This window comes from Arachis ipaensis, chromosome B09, assembly GCF_000816755.2.
Source record: "Arachis ipaensis cultivar K30076 chromosome B09, Araip1.1, whole genome shotgun sequence".
Classification (NCBI taxonomy): Eukaryota; Viridiplantae; Streptophyta; class Magnoliopsida; order Fabales; family Fabaceae; genus Arachis; species Arachis ipaensis.
In genome coordinates, this window is record NC_029793.2 from 9,119,220 (window position 1) to 9,138,343 (window position 19,124).

The 19,124-nt window shown below is 35.9% G+C and overlaps 4 protein-coding genes across 7 annotated transcripts in view; 1 reads left to right on the forward strand and 3 right to left on the reverse strand.

The window, feature by feature from the left end:
• On the forward strand, window positions 4,486-7,723 carry LOC107619565 (chaperone protein dnaJ 72). Its single transcript, XM_016321856.2, has 3 exons — window positions 4,486-5,080; window positions 6,563-6,632; window positions 7,111-7,723. Exons 1-3 carry the CDS (start codon window positions 4,662-4,664, stop codon window positions 7,186-7,188), a joined length of 567 nt encoding a protein of 188 aa, XP_016177342.1. The 5' UTR covers window positions 4,486-4,661; the 3' UTR covers window positions 7,189-7,723.
• On the reverse strand, window positions 8,815-11,503 carry LOC107618291 (glycylpeptide N-tetradecanoyltransferase 1). 2 transcript variants are annotated; one of them, XM_016320309.2, is made up of 2 exons: window positions 11,259-11,503; window positions 8,815-10,375 (listed from the first exon to the last, which is right to left on the reverse strand). In XM_016320309.2, exon 2 carries the CDS (start codon window positions 10,350-10,352, stop codon window positions 9,048-9,050), a length of 1,305 nt encoding a protein of 434 aa, XP_016175795.1. In that variant the 5' UTR covers window positions 10,353-10,375; window positions 11,259-11,503; the 3' UTR covers window positions 8,815-9,047. The 2 variants fall into 2 exon arrangements, with proteins under 2 accessions (XP_016175795.1, XP_020967986.1); XM_021112327.1 differs by lacking the exon at window positions 11,259-11,503 and adding an exon at window positions 11,072-11,232.
• On the reverse strand, window positions 13,217-16,102 carry LOC107618954 (telomere repeat-binding factor 4). 2 transcript variants are annotated; one of them, XM_016321148.2, is made up of 7 exons: window positions 15,920-16,102; window positions 15,247-15,491; window positions 14,871-15,115; window positions 14,683-14,767; window positions 14,166-14,249; window positions 13,628-13,916; window positions 13,217-13,518 (listed from the first exon to the last, which is right to left on the reverse strand). In XM_016321148.2, the coding sequence occupies exons 2-7, from the start codon at window positions 15,394-15,396 to the stop codon at window positions 13,484-13,486; spliced, it is 888 nt and encodes a 295-aa protein (XP_016176634.1). In that variant the 5' UTR covers window positions 15,397-15,491; window positions 15,920-16,102; the 3' UTR covers window positions 13,217-13,483. The 2 variants fall into 2 exon arrangements, with proteins under 2 accessions (XP_016176634.1, XP_016176635.1); XM_016321149.2 differs by having other exon boundaries at window positions 15,247-15,459; window positions 15,920-16,082.
• LOC107617918 (seed linoleate 9S-lipoxygenase-3) overlaps window positions 17,419-19,124 on the reverse strand; it is an 8,241-nt gene continuing 6,535 nt past the window's right edge. For both annotated transcript variants that reach the window (XM_016319798.2, XM_016319797.2), the window contains exon 9: window positions 17,419-18,190. In XM_016319798.2, the coding sequence (XP_016175284.1) occupies window positions 17,434-18,190 (757 nt within the window). In that variant the 3' untranslated portion in view covers window positions 17,419-17,433. The remainder of the gene's footprint in view (window positions 18,191-19,124) is intronic.

Below are 19,124 nucleotides of genomic sequence, written 5' to 3' on the forward strand. Positions count from 1 at the left end.
ACTCACCTATAAATTGAGCTTTTTTTTAATTCATTTCAATCAAGTCATCCAAAGAGAATAACATAATATTTCTTTGAGTAGTTTTCTTCTATATATATAGAGAGAAGTGTGTTCTCCTTTTGTCAAGAGAGAGTGTTATTGTAGTCTCCTTGTGATAGAGAGAAGTTGTAATTCTCAAAGAAAGTTATTCAATTGTTTCCATATTTTATACAAATTTCTAATTTTTCATCTCTATATTTTGCTGTGTCATTTGTCTGGTACCTAACAGTGGTATCAGAGGCAAAGGTTGCTAATTAATATATTTTTTTTTCCGCTGCGAGTTACCGTTTAAAAAAAATGGCAGCAAATTATGAAATTCCGAAATTCAGTGGGAGTAATTTTTCCATATGGAAATTGAAGATAAAAGCCATTATGAGAAAAGACAATTGCGTGACAGCAATTGAAAGTAGACCCATTGGAATTACAGATGAAAAATGGAAGGAGATGGACAACAATGCTGTTGCAAACTTACACTTGGCACTAGCTGATTCAGTTTTATCAAGTGTAGCAGAGAAAAAGACAGCAAAGAAAATTTGGGATGCTCTCACCAAATTATATGAAGTCAAGTCACTTCACAACAAGATATTCTTGAAGAGAAGGCTTTATACTCTTCGAATGAGTGAATCCACATCGGCAACGGATCACATCAACAATCTAAATACGCTATTTTCCCAACTCTCATCGTTGGAATATACCATAGCGGAAAACGAACGTGCAGAGCTCTTACTTCAAAGTCTACCAGATTCATATGATCAGCTTATCATTAACTTAACTAATAATGTTTTGACTGATTATCTTTTTTTTGATGACATGGCTGCTGCGGTTCTTGAAGAAGAATCTAGGCGCAAGAATAAGGAAGATAGATTAGAAAGCTCAAAACAAGCAGAAGCTTTGTTGATGACAAGAGGGAGATCAATAGAGCGTGGTTTCAGTGGGAGTCAAAGTAGACCAAAGTCACAAAGTAAGAAGCAGGTCAAATGCTACAATTGTGGTGTGGGATCTTAAAATTTGTTAAAGGAGCTCTTGTGGTAATAAAAGCAGAAAAGATTGCAGCAAATCTATACATGCTTATGGGAGATACTTTGCAAGAGGCAGAGGCATCAGTTGCTTCAACAAGCCAAGAAGAAATGACGATGATATGGCATTGAAAACTAGACCACATGTCAGAACGAGGCTTGAAGATTCTTGTAGAACGTAATCTCATTCCCGGGCTCAAATCGGTAAACTTACCGTTTTGTAAGCACTGCATTACAAGCAAACAACATAGATTGACGTTTGGTAGATCAACTGCTCGGAGCAAGCACATATTGGAGTTGATTCATTCTGATGTGTGGGAATCGCCGGAGATGTCCCTAGGAGGAGCAAAATATCTTGTATCATTTATTAATGATTACTTTAGGAGGCTATGGGTGTACCCGATCAAGAAAAAGTCAGACGTGTTTACGATGTTCAAAGAGTTCAAAGCAAAGTTAGAACTTGAATCTGGAAAGAAGATCAAGTGTTTAAGGACAGATAATGGAGGAGAATATGTTGATGGTGATTTTCTAATATTTTGCAAGCAAGCAGGTATTCAACGACAATTCACAGTTGCATATACGCCTCAGCAAAATGGTGTAGCAGAGCGAATGAATAGGACTCTCCTAGAAAGAGCACGAGCTATGTTGCAAACTGCAGGTTTAGCCAAGTCTTTTTGGGCAGAAGCTGTTAAAATCGCCTGTTATGTGATAAATCGGTCACCATCAACTGCAATTGGGTTAAAGACACCAATGGAGATGTGGCAAGGTAAGCCACGTAATTATTCTTCTTTACATATATTTGGTTGTCCTGTGTACGTGATGTACAATTCCCAAGAAAGAACAAAGCTAGACCCAAAGTCTAGAAAATGTATATTCTTGGGTTATGCTGACGGTGTTAAGGGGTATCGCCTGTGGGATCCCACTGCCCGCAATGTAGTTGTCAGTAGAGATGTGATATTTGCAGAAGATGAATTGCAAAAAGAACAAGAAAATGACAGCACTATTAAAGAGATAACCACTGTTCAAATAGATGAAAAATGCAGAGAAGGTGATCTTTCTGAAGCAGAACCACAGCACGAAGAACAAGAAGCAGAGGCTAATGACATAGAAGTTCATCGATCTACTCGACAAAGAAGAACACCATCATGGCACTCAAATTATGTTTTGACAAACCATGATGCATATTGTCTTTTGACAGAAGATGGAGAGCCAACAACTTTTATGGAGGCTATGCGCAATCCAGACGCTTCTATGTGGATGACAGCAATGCAAGAAGAAATTGAGGTATTACATAGGAACCATACCTGGAAACTTGTTGAACTTCCAGCAGGTCGGAAAGCCATTGGTAACAAATGGGTTTACAAGATCAAACGAGATAGTAATGATCAGGTGGAACGATATCGTGCAAGATTGGTTGTCAAGGGTTATGCTCAGAAAGAAGGTATTGACTTCAATGAAATATTTTCTCCAGTGGTGAGACTAACTACTATTAGAGTAGTTTTGGCTATGTGTGCTGCATTTGATTTACATCTAGAGCAATTAGATGTAAAGACTGCTTTTCTTCATGGAGAACTTGAAGAAGAGATATATATGCTCCAACCAGAAGGTTTTGAAGAACAAGGAAAAGAAAACTTGGTTTGCAGGTTAACTAAATCTCTATACGGTCTAAAGTAGGCGCCAAGGTGTTGGTACAAGAGATTTGATTCTTTCATTATTAGCCTTGGATACAACAGACTTAGTTCAGATCATTGTACTTATTACAAGAGGTCTGGTGATAATGATTTCATTATTCTACTGTTGTATGTGGATGACATGTTGGTGGTAGGTCCCAACAAAGATCAAATCCAAGAATTGAAGGCACAGTTGGCTAGGGAGTTTGATATGAAAGACTTGGAACCAGCAAACAAGATTTTAGGGATGCAAATTCACCGAGACAAAAAAGATAGGAAGATTTGGCTATCGCAAAAGAATTATTTGAAGAAAATCTTGCAACGCTTCAATATGCAAGAATGTAAGCCAATTTCAACCCCACTTCCTATGAATTTCAAATTATCCTCAAGTATGTGCCCTAGTAGTGAAGCAGAGAGGATAGAAATGTCTCGAGTACCGTATGCATCAGCGATGGGAAGCCTTATGTATGCCATGATCTGTACAAGACCAGATATTCGCTCAAACAGTTGCGGTGGTAAGTCGATTTATGGCAGATCCGGGTAAAGAGCATTGGAATGTTGTTAAGAGAATCTTGAGATACATCAAAGGAACCTCAAATGTTGCATTATGTTTTGGAGGATCAGAATTCATTGTCAATGGATATGTCGACTCAGACTTTGCAGGTGATCTTGATAAACGAAAATCTACTACAGGCTATGTGTTTACACTTGCAGGAGGAGCTGTGAGCTGGCTATCTAAATTACAGACTGTTGTAGCTTTATCTACTACAGAAGCTAAATATATGGCAGCTACACAAGCATGCAAGGAAGCTATTTGGATCCAAAGGTTGATAGAAGAACTCGGGTACAAACAATAGAAGATTTCTGTGTATTGTGACAGTCAGAGTGCCTTGCACATTGCAAGGAATCCTGCCTTTCATTCAAGAACAAAACACATTGGAGTACAATATCACTTTGTTCGGGAAGTAGTAGAAGAAGGAAGTGTTGATATGCAGAAGATTCACACTAAAGATAACCTAGCAGATGCCATGACAAAACCAATCAACACAGAAAAGTTTGAATGGTGTAGATCCTCATACGGCCTATGGAATACATGAGCAACATAAATTTTGAAAATTTATCAAAAATTAGCTTTAAGTGGGAGATTGTAAAATTAGTAAAGCTAATTTTAGAAAATATATAAATAAATAATAACTAAATAAAATGAGAGGTAATAAACAATCTTAGTTTATAACCTTAGAATTTTAATGGTTGAAAAAGAGAAAAATTATATACCTCTAATTGACGGATGATTCATATTGAAGAGACTCACCTATAAATTGAGCTTTTCTTTAATTCATTTCAAACAAGTCATCCAAAGAGAATAACATAATATTTCTTTGAGTAGTTTTCTTCTATATATATAGAGAGAAGTGTGTTCTCCTTTTGTCAAGAGAGAGTGTTATTGTAGTCTCCTTGTGATAGAGAGAAGTTGTAATTCTCAAAGAAAGTTATTCAATTGTTTCCATATTTTATACAAATTTCTAATTTTTCATCTCTATATTTTGCTGTGTCATTTGTCTGGTACCTAACAATTTTGCTTGCAAAAGCCATTTTTTATGGGTATAAATGATAATTTTCATCTTTGATGGGTAGATATGTCAGCGTCTTCAACTTTTGTAGATAGAAATGGTAGTTTATTCTATATAGTATTTTTTGACCAACAAAATTTAGTGTAGTAGAAATCTAAACCAACACTGTTTGGGCTTGGCCGTTGAATACTGTGGCCCAGTTTTGACTCCATAAATCATATACCGTGAAGAAAAATTGAAAAGCAGAAGAAAAGAAGCGGCCGAAGAGGTTCCACGACGACTTCCTTTTCTTCGCGCCATGAATAACCATCCCGCTTACCTTTCCTCCCATCACTTTCCCGAGAAAATAAGAATTAATCGCAAGAATGGATCATTACAAGGTTCTAGGGTTGCACAGAACCGCATCAAAGGAAGAGATCAAAGCAGCGTTCAAGAAATTGGCGTTTCAATTCCATCCAGACAAGCACTCCCACTCGCCCAAGGTCGTCAGGGACAACGCCACGCTTCGATTCAAGCAGGTTTCTGAGGCTTATGAGGTCCTCATGGACGATCGCAAGCGCGCCGATTACAATTTCCGCTCCCGCTCCACCGCTGCCGGTGGTAGCAGCAGTTACTATTCGCAGTATTCTTACGGATACGGTCGTGGGAGTAGTAGTTACCAACAAAGGTCCAGGCATCAATATGGTGGTGGTGGTGGCGGCGGAGGCGGCATTGCTTCGAAGTTTGAGCTTGCTATTCGAATTTTGACGGCGAGATCTTCTCTCCTCAATCTCGGCTTTGCAGCGTAATGTGGCTTCTTTTTGTTTTAATTATGCAGTTTTTAGTGGTTAATGCAATTTCTATTTCTGCCTTTTTATTGCTATGATTTTTATTCAATTTCGTATATGGATATGTGCATATAGATGGGAGCATTACCCGGAAAAATTCCTCTCAGTTTCCATTACCAGTTCTTGAACAATGCAAAATCTTTAGATATTGTCTAGTGAGAGGTGAAAATGTATATTGATGTACCGTGAATTATACTTAATAATTATCAAGTGGTAAACCTACCTTGTGTTTAGTTCATCCAAGTTATGAATTTAATGTTTCCATAAGCACAAAAGGTCAATTAAATAGTAAAAGAAAGTTAATAATCTACTAAGGATTTAATAAACAGTAGCACTAACAGCTTATGTATAGTTTGTATAGCAGTTGCTAGGGGAAGAAAGCTTTTAAGAATTGGAAGTATATGATATATAAGAATACTGTATTTACCCAGCCACTGATGCTGGTCACAACTGTGCCTGTTTTCATTTGACATGGAGCTACCATGCATTAGAAGGCAAGCACAATATGCATCCTGCCCTGTTGATTTAGTGTATGCATATCACAAACACTCACAAAAAAGGGCATGGAATAGAGAACTCTCATTGTGAATCCATCAAGTATTATTTGCATTGGAGTGACATGCCTAAAAGATTTTATTTAGGTGTGCTCACGCTTTTTTGGATATCGTATCATTTCAAACCATGGATGAGACATAGATGGGGTGGGGTATATCCACTCTGTGGGTCAGCATGATGCCTCACCAAAATCAAATGCACTGGACATTTTACCATAATATTTCTTACAGGGATTTTGTGTTTTCCTTACGATGGTTTTGCAATTCAAAGTATGTGAATATAATGCAAAAGTTTATAGTTTGAAGTAGCTTGGAGAATAAGTCTATAGATGACAAGGTTAACCAACTTAAATAAGCGATATTGATGGAATGAGGACAAGGGATAGCCAATTGAAGGTTAACCAACTTAAATAAGCAGTGTAGATGGGATGAGGACAAAGGATGAGGTGGGAGGAGGACGAGGCAGAGTAAGGTGCCACACCCATGTGGGTGCATTAAAAAAAGGGCATCCCTGGCACAAGCATCCCGCTACACAGGGTCTGGGGATGGGCCGCACCCAAAGGGTGTGTAACGTACACAGCCTAACCTAATAATTATATCTCTGGCTGTTTCCACGGCTTAAACCTGTGACCTTAAAGTCACATGGAGACTACTCAACCATTACTCCGGTGTATCATCTCATTAATTTCTGGTAGCAAATAACGCAGAGTTGAGGTATCAGAAGTTTGCATTTGTAGGGACCTGGGACTAATTTGTTGTTGTTCGTGGGTGCACACAACATTAACCTATACATCTGAATAATTGACCTGAATAATTGACAATTGTTTAGCTGCTTTTTGTTCAAAAGTGTGTTGCTGATAAACCTGATGGAATATTTTCTTGCAGAGCTATATTGGGTGGAATAGTTATCATCGATAAAAGTGGAGAATCTTTGTGGGAAAGGCAAAATTCTGGGGTAAGAGTTTTGATTTTCCCCTTTCCTGGAGCTTCTTTTCTTAAGCTTCCAATTTTGGTGATCAGATATCCCAGCTCAATGATATAGCCTTTCTATTATTTTATTATCCTGTTTCCTTTTGAAATTTCTATTATAATCTTTTGACAAGTATAAACTATATGTTACTGAGCCAAAATATTAAATCTTGATTTTTATATTGAAGTTAATCTGATGATGATAATAAGCAACACAAATTGACGTTCTTTAACTGAGAAAGTGTGTGGAGAAAAACTTGAAATATGTGTGATAATGGCAATGAAACACCTTCTGCCTTTTATTTATCAAATTTTATTATTTGTGTTGACACAACACTATTTTGCTTACAAGGATAAAACAAGTATTTAGTATGGATTATTGATTTCTTGGAAATTCCCTTTGAGAACTGTATTGTGCTGGAACATTGAAATACTCCTTTGTTACTTGTTAATGTTGCACTCAGAAATCATTTGAAGAAGCCATGAAGTCTATTGATAAGGCCAAAGCATACAGAGATGATAGCGCGAAGGAACGTACGTGAGTGAATTTGTGCATTTTTGCTTCACTTGTCGCAGGAGGCTTCTTCATTTTGATCAATAATAATTGAATGATTGATGGATACTTTAAGGGTTTGTTTTAAGAGAGTACTAAGTATGATCGCCTCCCTTTCTATTTATTTTGTTGTATCCTGATGTGTCAATTTTGGAGGTTCTCTTGCTTCTCTATTAGCATGATTATTCTACAATTGTGTAGTGTTTGATAGCTATCGTAGGACACAAATACAGAGATGGAGAGAAAAATAAGAAATTGTGTGTGGAGCTGGAGATATGAATATACAACAATCTGTCAATTTTTTTGTTGAAAGGTAGAGAGCAAGGATACGAATTTTCTTTCTCTCTCCATCTCTGTATTTTTGTCATGTCTTAGCTGTCATCTCTAAGGGATAGTGATAAAAGTAGGGAATTCGGATCATGCTTATGCCTGTAAATAACATATATTTATGTAAATAAGTCACAGTTTACCCAGATATTTCAATGTCTGGAAGTTTGTTCTATCTCTAATATGTTTATTTTTGTTATATCAACCATGATGGTTCTTGTGCCCTTCCAACCCCCCTCTCTCTCTTCTCTTCCCCTCTTTCCTTCTTCTGATGAGTAATGTTATGTAAACACTCTGAAGCTACATCATCATTTAAGTATCTGATTAGAAGCTAAAATGGGTAGAAGATACAAATGTATAGTGGGAGTTAGAGTGAAAAGCCAACATTAGAAACCGGGCTTTGGATTTGGATTCGGTAGCCCTCTGTTTGGGGAGAATTATTGGTAGTCCTTTGTAAAATTAATTATAAATTCTACTGTGTTTTTTTATGTAAAATTGTAGAAGTTCTCCATTCTTATTATATCTACATAAAAACCATAGTTTCTTGACCCTTTTTTTTTCATGTTATTTGGTCACCAAAGGATAGTAGTAGTTGCCATTGCTAGCATCATTGCCAAAATAAAACACTAGTGGCATAGCTCAATATTATGTGGCCATTCACTTGTCATGTTTCTGATGAATAAAAGACTCTTTTTTTTTTATGTACAAAAAAAAGACTTTTTTAAAAAAAAGAAAAAGAGAAGAAAATCATAGAAACGATGGTGGTGGTTAATGGCAACTAAGAAATTCTTCTCCAGCTCTGTATTGTTGCTAACAAAGCACTGCTTTAGATCTATTTAAGGGCACTTCGTTATCAATTTACTTTTCCAATATGAACTTCCTTTGACCCTTGACAAAACAATTTTAATTATGAAATCCTAATAAATTAGTATAAGCATTGATAGAGTCACCCCAGCGATATAAACAAACCACATAATGCTTTTTCATCCAGCAAGTACTAATCACTATATCCAGCTTGAATTATTCATTACGTATCTCTCTGGCTTTTAATTAAAAGCCATGATATGGATTTGGATTGAGGATATTCAATTTTTGTTATCAAAACTAATGGGACTTGATCTAACAACACAAGAAATATTTGCATCCACCTAAAAGCATATTTAATCTGTTCTGGAAATATTCATAGCCAACTAAGACAATAAACCTGTCATGACAATTGGAAAGTTCAAGAAAATAAATCAGCTGTGATGAGAGGCAGGGAAACAAATATAGATGGAGATGAGAGGCATGAACTGAAGCAGATAGGTACTGCTGCTTTCTTTCAGGTTTATGCAACAAAGACATAACTTGGTATAAAATTCGTAACCATGAAAATTCAGTGTCTAATGTGTTTGTTTTGTTCAGATAGTCAGGCAAAATTTGAAGTCTAACATCATGTGCAACCAACGATACAAAGTCTATCAGCAAAACGATTGTAATTCAAAATCCATAAATTGCAATAAATTTTCGGTAAACTTTAAGCTACAGAAGGACAAGGCCAAGTTCTGATGGCTTCAACCCATTCCTTATCCGGTAGTTGTAAAGATAATAATGAAGCTTCCCATCACCTGGTCCAAATTTCAGTTCTTTCAAGAAGGCTTCATTCTGCATGACATCCAATGCATTAAAAACGTCATGGTCCTTCTGTTTTGCTACAATGAGAGCATCATTCATCAGTTGAAGCAAGGGGGTCATTGTCGACACATTGTAGAAGGAATACGCTGCTTTCAAAATTGAATAGTTTGAGTTTCCAAGGATTGTAGAAGGAAGCGTATAAAAACTGCAGAAGTCAGTGACCTCATGAGTTTCAGGACTTTCAACAAGATAACTATCAACAACATCCTCCTTCGGAAGAAGCCAATGCTCCACATCGTTTTCATCAAAATCAGGTGCGACGACAAACTGGCTCAAATAATTCCTAATTAGTCTAGTAACTGCAGGAACATCATGGATTTCCATCTTTCTGAAACCTGGGGTGACTGTTGATTCTGGCAACTTATAAAGCTTGATTGTTCGACTCATTGTCATTCGTGCACCGAGCCGTGAAAATCCAACATCGATTAGCTTCTTCGGATTTAAGGATCTGTGCCAGTATTGGCAGGTTGCTATCGGAGTCGGAAGAACCACTCCAGCAGTATAAGCAGCCTGCCATATGTCCTCCAAGTGCACTCTCCGGGTCACCTCTTTAATCATTACAGGAGCAAGCCTCTTAGTTCTAAGCTTCTTATGAACACAAAGAAAATTGATCTCTGCCATATTAACAACATCATCACGAGCGCGGATTTTAGCAGGAACACCACTTATAAAGGCAACCATCTTCTTGGATGTCTTAACACGGACACCGATATGCCAACTCTTGAAGTAACCAGGAGGTTGAAGAGCCCAGCGCAGAAATTCTTTTGAGTAGTTAAATCTAAACATGTTCTCATCGTCCTCCACGTAATTGTTTGCAAGAAGGGTGTATACTTCATTGCACATCTCATCGGAGTTGATGTCACAAGTTACCCATTCATAGAGGCTAGGGAGGTTGTAGGGTTCTTGTTTGACCTCTGACAAGGGAGTTGGAGCTTCAATAGGGCCTTCAGGCAAACTGGTGTCCCCTACATCCTTGAACTGCCCAACAGGTTGGGTTTCCCAAAATTTATGCCTTCTTTCAAGGGAGAGGGATTCTTGAACTTTTTGTGCTAGATTGTCCAGTGCAAGATCGCTTTCAGAAGGTGCATTCCCATCTGGTATGGGATTCTGAGTTTCTCCAGGTGATCCGGAGGAGGGATTGCTATCAGCCATCGCAAATATTTCACCGAAGTAAGCTGAGACACAAAATAAGTACGTTTGAAAAACAGATTTGATAGAAGAGAGCAAAACTTCACCCTAACACTGCAGCTGTAAAAGTTTTAGCAGGCACAAAGCAAACAGAACAAAAATATCCCAAATTCATATGATATACTCATATCATGTGTGTTGGAATTAACAAAAACTAGTTCATTCCTTTTTTAATATTGAACAATCAAACCTTTTTATTTACTTCAAAGGTGACATGACAAAATAGCATTTTAAGAAAACATACTCTCCAATCAAGTTTCATCATCCATCAATGCATGCAATTAACACATCCTGGTTAAATTGCTTTGTACAATGTTGAATTTTATTAGATAACCACCAAACAAAAGAAAGTCTTTTCATCAATTGACAATATTAATCTGCTATTGCCTAGTGCTATAAGATCCATAAGTAAATAACCTGTAACTAAATATTTTCACCAGCTAATTCACTAAACAACTTCTACACATGAACCCTGAATGGTGATATCCCCTAATTGGACTAAAGTATGTAATCTATGAACCTTAAATTATCGCGTTGACTCAATAAAATACCAGGCATAGTAGCAACCATATTAAGTGAAATGCAGTTCACAAGCAGGGTTAATGTGATATCTTCTTAATTTATAAAGACAATAATACAATACAAGAAACAAAGAAATTCCCTTGAACCTGATATTACATTACCCGAAAGAAATTATCGGAATCGCAAAACAGAACACGCATCCCCAGTTTAAAATCATGGTTTTTAACAGTCTTTACCCATAAATTAACAAATAGAAGAACGAGAAGGTATTGAATGAAGCTGTATTCGAAGCACAGTGAAAAGAAAAAGGAAAGAAAAAAGAAATGAAGAGAGAGAAAGAGAGGGTACCTTAATAGATCTGAGAGAGAGAGGGAAGAAAGACGGAAAAGATGAAGGGATTAAGCGCGACGGAGGCACCAAGGAAGAGAGAAGGCAGAGTGATGCGAGAGGAAAGTATCGTACGGAGAAGAATCCCTCTTTCCTTCACTCTAAATCCATTCCGTAAGATCTAATCGAGAGAGGAGAGAGAAGAGAGAGAGAGAGAGAACATAGGGTTACACTTACACACAGAAATGAGTAAAGAAAGATACGGAATTAAATTAAGGAAGAATGGACAAAAAATATACCTGGAAATTTACAGGTTGGATATAATTATACTTTAATTATTTAATTAGTTATGTGCGTGTAAATTTTTAGGTGTATTTTTATTTTTTTTTTTAAAAAATAAATACCAAAATACTGTATCTATCAAAATATATAAATATTATGTACGTGTAACTTATTAAATAATTAAAGTGTAATTATATTTAATGCGTAAATGTTCAGGTGTATGTTTGTCCTTTCTTTTTTAAATTAATCATATAAGAAAAAGGGAGAGCATCAAATCATAAATGTTACCATGAGGTACTCAAATTTTCAAAATGGAATCCATAGTCGAATTCATAGAGTTAGAAATTTAAAAATTTAACTAAGGTTCGATTTAGATTAAACTAAAAGTACAATAATAATTAGATTCGCAAAAATTTTAATTTTGGATTAATTAATTTTAAAAAAATATTAATTAAATTATTTACAATAATAAATTGTACACATATATTTTTTTATTAATAAATAGTAAAAAAACTAGTGTCTTTGCTGTTTAGGACATTTATTAACAAAATTGAAAATTCAATTATCAAAATAATTTCTTAAATTTTATTCGTTAATCAAATTAGTTTTTTTAGACTTTCCAACTTCAACCACATTAGTCCTTATTCATTTTACCGTCCATACTCTATTATTTTCGGTTATTTTTGGGGTGTTTTGTTTGAATTTGAATTCTCTAAATTTTGAATTTTTATTTTAAAAGGTAAAGTATGATTTTTCACCAATGAAATAAATAGTGAGAAATCACACTTTACTCTATAAAGTGAAATTCAAAATTTAAATGATCCAAATCCGTCTTGTTTATGCTTTTGTGGGTTTTAAACATGTATTTGATCTATAAGATTTCACACTCACAAATTTACACCTTAATACTTCACTGAACAGAAATTGAGACACAAGGGGGGGGGGGAGAAGAAAACAATGCAATAGAAGAGGAGGAAAAAGAGATTGTTCCATCTCTTCTAGAGTGAATTTGGTGGTAGAAATTAGAAAACATGCCACAAGAGCACTAAAGATACGAATGAAAACAAAAAAATCAATAGAAAAATGTTTAAGAATGGGAATACTTATTTTTTCTACTAGAGATTTTGAAACCATCGCTAGAAAAAGAAAACTTAACAAATTAGAGAAAATAATATATCTTGGGCGAAAATTAATAAGGAGAAACGTAATATATTGAAAAATTTGCAGACTAATTTAATTCAATATCAAACCTTTTTTCCTTTATTTCTAAAATGTAGATATATTATCTAAATTTAACAAAGACCTTTCTAATTTATACCAAGGTTTTAAAAACTCACAGCAGTCCTCCAATCCGCCCACAGCCACAAACACAACCATGGCATCACCTCCAAGGTTCCAACCCAACCCATCAATCTCCACTGCCACCACCCAGAAATAAAATAAAACTTGAAAAAAAAAAAACATAAAGAAAAAGATACACCCAAGACTCTGATGATGCAATTTTATTTGTTTACATGTAATTAAATGTTTCCTTCGTATGACTCAGTATAACCTTTTGATAGTTTGACAAATATATGAAGCTAACTTGTCTGGACTGGTAAAATTGGTAAGCGATAGTTAAATGTAGTATGAAAAGCCAACTTGTCACTCAACATTCGATGGTGTTTTCTTTATTGGCCAAACATATAAATTTGATTTTTTTTGTTTTACTCTAAACTAATGAAGGCCAAAATTAAGTCCAAAGAAGTCTACTTGCAAAATACATGAACAGTGGTTAACATATGAAACTAACTTCATATTAGTTTGTATATTGCTTCGAGTTCGGATGCAAAATCGGTGAACTGTGTTACTAAATATAAACATCACCTAAGTGCAGCTTCAAGAAATGAAATTCGATATATGAACAACTATTTTTACAGAGAGCAAAATCCAGGAGTCCATTGATAGACCCGACACTGACCAACTTAAGATGCCAAGATGACAGCTTCACCGCGCGAACCTGCAATGGTAAACCCACAAGATCAGTGCTTATGAACCCAAAAGCAGTGATAACCAAATCAACTTAGAGAATTCACTATTTGGTAGGTAGGATAATTGAGTTGAAGTACAAGCATCATAAATCTGTTGTACTAGCTGTAACATCGCCTCAGCATCTTCAGCTAAGCGTGCAATTCGTTCTGCCTCCTTGACTGCTTCAGCGGCTAAATATGACTTGCTTTCAGCCTCGGCAATTCTGTAGGCTGCAGTTTCAGCAGCTTCCTTTATTGTCTCATTAGATGCCACAAACTCGGGGGGTGGTGGTGGTTGTTGCCGTTGTGGCCACACATTCTTTTTCACAGCAACTGGTGATTTTGGCACAGGTGAATAGTCCTTTTTAATCTTGTAACAGTTTTGTACCTGCATTCGGTGTAAAGAGTTGACAAATCCACATATAGCAAAAACAAGTTCTGAAATCATTCAGCCTAGATATGTGAAATTTCTTCTTAGGAGGCATGAGAGCAGTCTCAACACTAAAAATAAAAATTTAGGTCAATGGCTTAAACAAAGTGCGGAACAAAAATATATTGAGGGAACTAACAGTAAAAGCATGAGTTGCAATAATCAAGATGAATAACTATAAAAGTAAAAGGATCACATAGGACAAACCTTTTCAAGTTTCCCTTGACTAACAAGCCTCCTCAACCTGGTACTCAATGCCCTTCTGAAATTCTGAGGAACCTTGTGTTTTTGCTGCATTTGACATGGAGTCGTTTCTTCAAAACTAAATTAAATGAACACGCGAGAATATCGAAAACAGAACAATATGGACAATGGACAGTCCATATTAAATTTCATCCCCCCCCCCCCCCCAAACCAAATACAATGAGAAATTCGATGTTAAAAGTATCTATGGTGTTTCCAATCTCATTCATCCTCCCCCAAAAAATTAAAGAATGTTTACTACTCTCTTCTTAGACTAAGAGGGGACTTACCTAATCATATGCCAAAAATTCCACCCCATATCTTTCACAATAAAGAATGCATAACTATATTTATCACATTTCCATTTCCAGCTTTTATATGCAACACCTATATAACATATAATCTCAGATAACAGCACAGCATTTCAATCAACTATGGATGTATTGAAACCACTACGATAAAAAAAAATGAATAATCTGACCTCAATGAAGTTAACAATCGCATTCAGGTCAGATCCATTAGCATCTTTCAAAGTTGATAGCGCTTCTAAAACCATTGCATTGTACCTGGAGAGAAAATAAACAAAAGCAAACAGGCCTCAGAACAATTCAAGAGTAACAAAATACCTTTCTTATTTTGTTGAGGCATACAACAGTTTTAACCATATACCTCGGACGATTCTTGGCATCTTCGTCATTTTGAGAAGAATCACCCACAGCAACAGAAGGATCAGGTTGATGAATCATAGTGGTGACAATAGTAGCATCTTCCCCGGCAACAACAATGGCATTACTAGCAGCAGCAGCAGCAACTGGGGTAGCAGCAATAGGGGCCGCAGCCTTGATTCTAGGAACCCTAGATTTTTCCTTGGACCCTTGAGTGCCATTGCTAACACTCAAATTCCGCCATTTATCCTGAATTACCAGGAAAGAACAAAATTAAAACCCCACACTCAAATTTCACCATTTATCCAGAAAACCTTAGATTGAGATAAGACGCGAATTTGAAAAAGAAATTTAAGAGGCTAATCAGGGAAATTTTGCACCTTGAGGTCGATATTGGAACGTGAAGTGAGAAATGGTGCAAATTGAGGGTCTTTGAGAATGTTCTTCCACTTCCCTGGACCGTGTTTTTCCACGCCAGCGATGAGTGCATCTTCTTCGTCTTGCGTCCACTTTTGCTTCTGATTACCCATCTTCTTCCTCTTCTTTCTTGAATTCTTCAGCTCAGTGATTCCAGTTAAGAGCTTCCTCCAAAGCTGTGGAGGTAACCAAGACTTTGATATGAGGTCTGTGTTAATAACAATAAGCAGTGATGTAAATAATCAAATAATCAAATAAAGACAAAGAAACAGAAATAATCAAATAAGCATCCTTTTGGCTTAGATCAAATGAAAGGAACCATAAAAAAATAACTATAATTGCTCCCACTGTATGCATTGCATATCACTGAATCCCGAACTAACACAAGTTCCTTATGCTTTCTCAATAGTCATTGATTCCGAATACCAATTTTAATAACAATAAACTTCAAATAGAAATCTAAACGAAGATCCCATAAAAGTTCCTGTATTTAGATCCAAAGTAGAAACAGAACACCTGGTCAAAAACAGTTATAAACAGAGAAAACACAAAAAAAAAAAAAAGAGGAATTGATGGGAAAGTTGTGAACTTTGAGATGAGATCCAAGAACCCAGAAAGGGGGAAAGAGAGAAGAACCTTGAGGTGCGTCAGTCGTCACCGAGAAGCAGAGCAGCACCGTAGGTCGTCAGTCGTCGGACGTCAATCGTCGGTCGCCACCGTCGTCAGTCGAACGAGGAGCTGGGAGTGGGAGAGAAGACGAGGTCAGGGGTCAGCGCTGTTGCCTGTACACCCCTAGCCCTAATTGTGTAATGTGTACGATGACTGGTCCGGGTCCGGTCCGGGTCCGGGTCCGAGTGACCCGAGATCTGGCCCGGTCCTCTCTTTTCAGATTTGATTTCTTTTTTCCTAGTCAATTTCGGGTCACTCGGGTCCAGGTTCGAGTTGGACCGGGCCGTGTGTTTGTCATGTATCATGGAGTTGCCACTAATTTTGTTACCTGACAAACCGATAATTAAACCGATCAAATTACTAGTTCACTAATTTATTAGTTCAACTTATAAATCGCTGGTTAAATTGATAAAATCGATTTTACATAAATAAAAAATATAAAATACTAAAAATAGTCATAAACTTAATAAATTCAAAATACATATCTTTAGTTCTTCACCAACAACTTAAAAATAACAAAATTTCAAAGTTTAAATATAACTAATAGAAAGAAAAACATGAAATTAATTAATACTAATACATTAGTATCTTAATTAAACACAATAAGAATAACAATTCATAAATTAAATCCAAAGAGTGATTTCGAAGCCAGGAAGTTGCTCTTCATCTCACAAATGTGGAACTACATCCTAATTTAAATTTTTAGGAAATATGTCTCTAAGGGTGTTTTTTCTCTGAGGAACTGACTAATGAAGCCTTGCAGCTGTAACATCCACTTGGTTGTCTGATTGGCGTGTCAAATTTAGTATAGTTTATTTGGGTAGGATAAAAAGTGTTGAACTTTCTGTTTCTTTCTAACCGTTGATGAAATGTTTCGAAAGCTCTAATTGCTTTGGAGGCAATGGAGGCTGCAAGTTATTACTTATGATTTGATCAATGCCTGAGATATTGTTCTATCGAAAGAATCTGGAAAACTGGATGGGAAATTAAATACATAAGAAGTGGACATGATCAAAGTGAATCAAACATTCTACTATGCTGTTCTCCTCTAATTTAAGGAATCACCAAATGTTAACTTCTAAGAAATTGATTTGGGAACATTTTTCTGGTGGTCTTTGGGGAATCAAGTCCAGATGTACTTTTCAGGTTGTAATTTGTTTGTTACAAAACATTTATTGAACAGGAAAATTTAGTTATATTGCTGCATATTATTTGAATTACTTACTGTATCTGGCCAATTTATCACTTAGGAGATGCTTACTAATTCATGTTTTTCGGGCTTTTCTTTTGCAGAAATTTTTCTTTCAGGGTAGGTTCATATTTGGACCAGATGTGAGACGAAGAAGACGACGGCAGGCGGCTGGCGGCGGTGGCTGGGTGAGTGACACTGTGACAGATTGAGGTGAGGTGGTGACGGGGAGGGTTAGCCGTTAGGGGATTAGGGTTGCTGGGTTGGGGAAAATTAACACCCCCATATGCATTTAGATAGAGATACTATTAGGGATTCCTCTGAAAGTCAAGCCTTCTTCACTTGAAGGATAAAGCAAAGTGTAAGGCATGCTAACAGGCCCAACTCTGTTCCTCAAAGTCTCATTGTTGTTCCTCTGAACCAATTGCAATTCAACATTAGCCAAATTTGTTCCAAACCTCTTGAATGCTTCTTGTGCCTTTGTATCATTTGTCCAAAAGTCAGCACTATCTCTTTGCCCTAAATAGTACTCATCAGAAGCATGCCTGGACAAGATTTCAATAACAGAAAGATCAATCAGAGTTTGAAACTTGGGAGTTATTGTTCTCAGGTAAGCCTTCTGAGCATTCGTTGAAAGCTCATCATATTCCGGAGTTCCTTTTTCCGGCATGAACCGCCGACTGAGGGTGGGGCGGTTCAAGATGAAACCGCCGTAAGGATACTGTCCGAAATTAACAGCTGCATGAAGCGCCGAAGCGATCCATATTAGGGTAGAGCAGACTTGTATGAGTTCTTGAGGAGTTTGCATTGTTGGCCACCAAGGAGCATCTTTTTTGTCACCATGGCCAACAGTGACAATTTCATGCCACCAAGATTGGAGTTCAGAGTCTTGCTGAATTGTGTCATTTGATGGATAGTATATTGATACATATTCTTGGACCCATGTTTTAATGGCGTCCCAAATGTCTAGTCCATCAACTGCATAAGGGTAGTCCTCTACTATTAGACGGACACCATGAGGGGAACTTGGATCCTCCACTGCCATTCCTCTGAAATTAAACAATCAAAATTTTCTTTAAATTATAAAATATAATCTTACGTGATCTGCAAATATTATGTTGACCAATAATAATTTATGGGAGTCACTTAAATAAAGATGTCAAAAACGTCTTTTTTTTAAGATTTTTTTAAAAAATTAAAATTTAATACATATAATTAATTAAATTATATTATTTTTATTAAAATTAGATCAGACAAACACTATAAGAAAATAGAGTTATTTTAACACTTTATTTTTTAACACCATAATTAAATGTCAAAATTAATATATATTTTTGACAAATATCACAAATGTCAAATCTTCTATATTTTCTTGATGAATAATTTGACCGTAGAAAATTACTCCTCAATTTTGATACTCATTTGTTTTTAATTACTCCACTATTTTTTTTCTTCTTTGGGCTCTATTAATTTTGACATCACACTGCTCTCAGTTTAGGATTATACTACTCATTCTTTATCTTCAAAATCTCAATTTATTCTTTAGTTTCAAGATCTCATTTCATTCTTTGTTAAAATATTTTGTTAAAAATATTTTATAGTCAATAAGTGTCAAAATAAATAGTATTTTTAACAATTAATAAGTATCACAAAAAATATATTCTCAAAATTTTCTAACAAATTATTTTTGACAGCCAATATTTATCAAAATAAGATTTAAATTTTTTTCACAATCACTTATATGTTAAAAATACTATTTTTGACAAAATTTTTATTAACATATTTTCATAGTTAAAATAGTATCAAAATTTATTTTTTGATGAATTTTAATTTTTTTGACACATAATAATCCTTAAAAATAGTCTATATTGTTGTAGTGTGGGTGATTATCACAGGTCACCCTTTCATTCTGACTTAACTGAATTAAGTACGAGAGTATATCTTGGAGAAGAAGTAGGCATGAATTGAAAGAGAAACAATAGT

Excerpts from the sequence above, each read along its gene's own strand:
- LOC107619565 (XM_016321856.2), top strand. The coding sequence starts at position 4,662 with ATGGATCATTACAAGGTTCTAGGGTTGCACAGAACCGCATCAAAGGAA. Across the intron at positions 5,081-6,562 it reads CTCAATCTCGGCTTTGCAGC|AGCTATATTGGGTGGAATAG; the intron begins GTAATGTGGCTT and ends ATTTTCTTGCAG. Across the intron at positions 6,633-7,110 it reads GGGAAAGGCAAAATTCTGGG|AAATCATTTGAAGAAGCCAT; the intron begins GTAAGAGTTTTG and ends TGTTGCACTCAG.
- LOC107618954 (XM_016321148.2), bottom strand. The coding sequence starts at position 15,396 with ATGGGTAATCAGAAGCAAAAGTGGACGCAAGACGAAGAAGATGCACTC. Across the intron at positions 15,116-15,246 it reads GTTCCAATATCGACCTCAAG|GATAAATGGCGGAATTTGAG; the intron begins GTGCAAAATTTC and ends CTGGTAATTCAG. Across the intron at positions 13,917-14,165 it reads GTCAAGGGAAACTTGAAAAG|GTACAAAACTGTTACAAGAT; the intron begins GTTTGTCCTATG and ends CACCGAATGCAG.
- LOC107618291 (XM_016320309.2), bottom strand. The coding sequence starts at position 10,352 with ATGGCTGATAGCAATCCCTCCTCCGGATCACCTGGAGAAACTCAGAAT.